The sequence below is a fragment of the Diaporthe batatas genome, assembly GCF_019321695.1.
Source record: "Diaporthe batatas strain CRI 302-4 chromosome Unknown Contig00012, whole genome shotgun sequence".
Classification (NCBI taxonomy): domain Eukaryota; kingdom Fungi; phylum Ascomycota; class Sordariomycetes; order Diaporthales; family Diaporthaceae; genus Diaporthe; species Diaporthe batatas.
In genome coordinates, this window is record NW_025408559.1 from 1,598,359 (window position 1) to 1,602,936 (window position 4,578).

The 4,578-nt window shown below is 60.0% G+C and overlaps 2 protein-coding genes across 2 annotated transcripts; one reads left to right on the top strand and one right to left on the bottom strand.

The window, feature by feature from the left end:
* Positions 1-253: 253 nt before the first annotated feature.
* KVR01_009906 (uncharacterized protein) lies at positions 254-1,810 on the top strand. The gene is made up of 3 exons (XM_044782287.1): positions 254-860; positions 1,057-1,184; positions 1,292-1,810. The coding sequence occupies exons 1-3, from the start codon at positions 606-608 to the stop codon at positions 1,515-1,517; spliced, it is 609 nt and encodes a 202-aa protein (XP_044641154.1). The 5' UTR covers positions 254-605; the 3' UTR covers positions 1,518-1,810.
* Positions 1,787-3,580, bottom strand: KVR01_009691 (uncharacterized protein). The gene is made up of 2 exons (XM_044788919.1): positions 3,104-3,580; positions 1,787-3,038 (listed from the first exon to the last, which is right to left on the bottom strand). Exons 1-2 carry the CDS (start codon positions 3,326-3,328, stop codon positions 2,223-2,225), a joined length of 1,041 nt encoding a protein of 346 aa, XP_044640939.1. The 5' UTR covers positions 3,329-3,580; the 3' UTR covers positions 1,787-2,222.
* Between the last annotated feature and the right edge of the window lie 998 nt (positions 3,581-4,578).

Consider the following 4,578-nt stretch of genomic DNA (forward strand, 5'->3'; position numbering starts at 1 on the left):
GGCCAGAAGCCGCTCGGTCCGGAGCGACCTCAATTTATGCCAGACGCCAAAATTGAGAGAGAGTTCTGAGCAATCGAGATCTACCAGGTATTATCACGGTCGGATTACGTAGCCGGACGGGCCTGTACTCAAATGCCGACACATTGTAGAATCTATTCGGGGGGCTATCGACGGCTTCAATGTTGGTGAGTTCGGTTGATAGACAAAGGTGAGAGTACCTAGGTACTCTGTAAGCTGCGAGCATGCTCTCACACGCCAATTGGCAAGGGTTGGTAAAGGGGAGGGGTGGGTTGGTTGCCCCACATAGCCACATTGGCTAAGCTGGTTGGTGACGCCTTCCTCCACATAGCACCTACTTGTAGGTAGTTGAGCGTGCACACACGTACAGCAACCTAGCTTGGCTCGGGATTCCATCCAACGACAGCACGGCAACAATCCGCTCACCTCTTTCAAGGAGACGACGAACACTCGACCACAGAACACAAGGCTTCGCTTCAGTTCTCCCAACGTGACAAGTCGCGGCCAAAGCCAGCCCTCTCCCGACGTCCGGCTCCTCGCCCAGCGCTGACTGACCCCTCAACGCCACCGCCGCCTGCCTCACCACCATGTCCATCATTCAGCAACACACGTCGGCGTCGCTCAGCGACGCCTGGCGCACCATCAACATCGACGCACTGCAGGAGGACTCGTCCGTCAACTTCGACACCTCGACCCTGCACCCACCCCTGCCTGAAATCGGCGAGGCCGAGGTGCGCTCGCTCGCGGGGCAGGTTAGACAGCTGCTGCGCGGCGGGGACGCTGAGGGCGCGCTGAGGGGCTGCCTGGAGATGCCCGTGTACAACGGAAACGACCTGGCAAAGGTATGACTCCGAACAAGAAACAGAGTGTTGCCCTGAACATCCCGCCTGCCCCCCCCCCCCCTTCAAACACTGGTTCGCTGTGGGTTCGTTGAGGGGGTTTAAGGCAGGGAAGCCGGAAGGGACGCCCGTGTGGAGACGCCGCCGGCGCCGGGGATGGGATGAGAGCTCCTTTTTGTTGACACATGGGACTCGATAGGAAGCGCACCTGCAGACCGTCGTCGAGGTCCTCCAGTCGATCAAGGCGAGCGAGATGACGCCCATGCTCCAGCGCATATACCAGGGCGACGGCGGTAGCGAGCTGTTGGATGTGCTCATGAAGTACCTGTACGTTGTGGCTCCCCTGTCGGAAGTGCCGACTCCTACCACACCTCAACACACGAGTCCACACGTGGAGCGGTGAGCTGACCTTGGCATCTTGTTCTTCGAATCAGGTACAAGGGCATGGCGTCGACGACGTCCGGAGGCAGCGCTCCCCGGACCCCCACCAAAGTGACCCCCCAGCCTACGGGTTTCAGCCAGGTCGGCGGACGGCCGGGTGCGGCAAACGAGTCCGCCGGCGCGGCTATGAGCGTCCTGCTGAGCTGGCACGAGAAGGTAGTCGACGTTGCTGGGCTTGGGTGCATAGGACGGACGATGACGGACTGGCGGAGGGTGTAAATCTGCTTAGAGGAGCGCTCGAGCAGAACAGCAAGAAGCCTCACGAAGCTGGCGGGTTCGCCCAGGTCGGGTAAAGGATCCCCGTGGCCGCCCTCATGCGCCGCACCATGTCGCGGGAGGAATACACATTCGAGAAACACACGCGGGCGTTGTCCTGGTAGACCATTTCGTCGTTTGATGCAAGCTCAATGGCGTCTGAAAATTCGGGGTTCACTCTCATGGGTATACACAATACTTCGCTTTTCAAATGAGAACAAGGCGGCCCAGAGAACTGGTCGAATGCTTCGTTAGAATTGGTTGCCAGCTACAGGAGGCTCGGTACCCAGGTAGGCCGCTCGCAATAGTGAACACCTCAAGCTCGTTATGCCCGCGACGGAAGGTCCTCAGGCATGATCACCAGCAGCAGTAGAACTAGCCTCACTTCGTTCATGCTAGTTGAGCTCCCCACCAGGTAATGCCGCTCCATGTGCTGCTTGTTTCCAGCACGCTTTGGGATGCAGTGATTACTTGGCTGATCAGCCTTGGTCTCAATAATGTGTACATTATGTGAACCGGGCAGGGCCTCAGAAATGAGCCCACCAAGCTTCGTCTATAGAACGCACCCCGAATGCCTATTGGAGTATGCCTCGATATGAGACCTACTTCCGACCATCGCTCATGCACGGTGCCGGACAGCTGTGCGCGTGGCGCCAGATCGTCGACCTTTTATTTGTTCTCAAGTATGTCCTTAAGATTGATGTCGGCACTGCCTCGAGGGAGGGGTTTGGCCTGGTCAGGAGAGTCATGCCACCCCATCATGTAGATGATCCTGAAAGTCGCTGGTATCGAGCCGTCCTCGTTCCCATGGAGCTCGCGGTAGATGGCCTCGTTGGCAAGGAGAACGTCCCTGCCGATGGCGCCGGGCTCGCGGCCCAGGACGGCGTTGCCCTCGCCCATGAGCTGCAGGTCCCGCATCAGCTCGAACGTGTTGGGGTAGTCGACAATGATGTCGTCTATGTCGACCGTCAGCATCTTGAAACCGGCCTTCTGCAGCAGACCGCCGACGTCGCGCACGTCAGCAAGCGGCGACACGCGCGGGGACATGCCGCCCCTCCGATCCTGCTCGGCCAGCTGCAGCGACGTCCGCAGCTCGAACAGCGTGTCGCCGCCCAGCATGGCGCCGATGAAGGGGCAGTCCGGCTTGAGGATATTGTTGATCTGCGACAGCACGCCCGGCAGGTCGTTGATCCAGTGAAGGCTCAGGCTGCTCAGCACCAGGTCGAAGGACCCGGCCTCGAAGGGAAGGCTCTCCTCGTCGTCCAGGACCTTGCGCGTGATGGCCAGCCCGTCGTTGAAGGGCAGGTCCGCGTCGCGATACAGCTGCCCCTGCGACGAGTCGGCGGCGACCAGCTCGGTGATGCGGCCGGCGAGCGGCGGGGAGGTGGGCGTCGCCGGGTCCGGGTTCTCGCGGGTCAGGGCGCGGGCGACGTTGCAGGTGTTGGCGCCCAGGTCGAGGGCGCGCGGGAAGTGTCGCTTGATGTCCTGCAGTGCGAGGAGAAAGCAGGTCAGTCACAGCGCGCCATGGCGTCGCAGCTTCAGGTACCAACCAGGAGTCGCTCACAGAGCCTGGCGGCCACCTCGTCCTTGAGGTAGTCGGCCTGGCGGCTCCCCTCGACATCAGCTGCAGCCCGCTCCTTCTGCAGCCATTTCGACCGCCGGTTGAAGACCTCGAAGACGGGAGACCCGGGGGCCTGGGAGGCGAAGGTCCGACGTGTCCAGGCGGCCACTCGGGGAAGTTGGCGTGGGCGGACTCTTGAAAGGGCCGGATTCATGTTTGGACATTCACATGGTTGTTGTTGCAGCAAGGTTTTGGAAGGGGCCGCTGCTCTGCTGCGGCGGCGTAGTGGGGTCGGGGAGCAGACGCCAGAAGCTCAAGACGTCATGCACTCTATCTGGGCGCTGTGACCCTCTGACACTCTGTCGCTGCGGCCCCAGGGATCACCGTCATAGCATGCTGCATGTCCAATTGAGTTGTTGTAAATACAACAGACTGATGTCTACCACCGTATGCACCATATGGCGGCTCAAGTGTTTGTTTGTAATTTTGGTCTAGCAGACGATAGCTCACATGAAATAATCCTCACGTTCAAGCCAGCAAGTACATACATAGGTGAAGAGGCAGTGAGACGTACACCGGGCCTCGGTGCGAGTTCGAGCCTGCATGGCCAAGATAGACTTTTTGCTGAGGGATTGTCTTGCACAGCCCGACAACGTTGACTGACCCCATCCGGCCTGCTTGGACTCAGAGCGGGCAATTCGGCCGTGATACCTCCCAAGACACCCTTGGGAGTCCCCAGCTGAGAAACGTCTCGACGGGGTCTCGCCCAGAGCATGGGAGCCCCCAGCAGCCTTCCCAAGACAGCATGGCAGGTCGGGTCCAAGGGTCCGTGCTTGGCTTATTTAGCAAGCCCGGCAAGCGGGAGCGCGGTGCAGGTGGTGCACCAGTGCACGCACTGATGAGTGAGGATCCAAAGCCGAGCCTCGAGACGGCCCGCATAACTAACTCCACGTTGAGCCCGACCATCGATCCCATCCCCTTTTGACAGGAGGACATCGCATCAAGCCTCTCCCGTCCTGTGTCTTGCTGAATCGCACCCTCTCCCACCGCGACATCTCTCCATTCAGACGACCACACGCACAGATTCTCCAGCCATCCCCACCATGCCGGCCGTCTGCTGAGTCCACGAACCCAACCAACCCACCTGAGCATCCGACCCCTTCCCTCGTGCGTTCCCGCCGCGGACCCTCATGGGTAATTCGGCTCTCGCGTCCAACACGACGGCCTGACTGTCTAATTTCGCACCCCGCTGACAACCCGCCGGTTTGTCTCGACAACTGAATCGACTTTTGCCTCTGGCCATCACGACGAAACGATCCCTGACATTCAAGAGCCTCAACATCCAAAATGTCCTCCTCCGCGGCCGCCGGCTTCCTTGGCCGGTCGAGCAGCAACAACTCCAACATGCGCGGCCTGGTACAATTCATCGCTGATTTGAGAAATGCCAGAGCCCGTGAGCTCGAG

Coding starts and splice junctions, on each gene's coding strand:
- KVR01_009906 (XM_044782287.1), top strand. CDS start 606: ATGTCCATCATTCAGCAACACACGTCGGCGTCGCTCAGCGACGCCTGG. Junction 861..1,056: donor ACGGAAACGACCTGGCAAAG/GTATGACTCCGA, acceptor GGGACTCGATAG/GAAGCGCACCTGCAGACCGT. Junction 1,185..1,291: donor GATGTGCTCATGAAGTACCT/GTACGTTGTGGC, acceptor TCTTCGAATCAG/GTACAAGGGCATGGCGTCGA.
- KVR01_009691 (XM_044788919.1), bottom strand. CDS start 3,328: ATGAATCCGGCCCTTTCAAGAGTCCGCCCACGCCAACTTCCCCGAGTG. Junction 3,039..3,103: donor GGCTCTGTGAGCGACTCCTG/GTTGGTACCTGA, acceptor CTCGCACTGCAG/GACATCAAGCGACACTTCCC.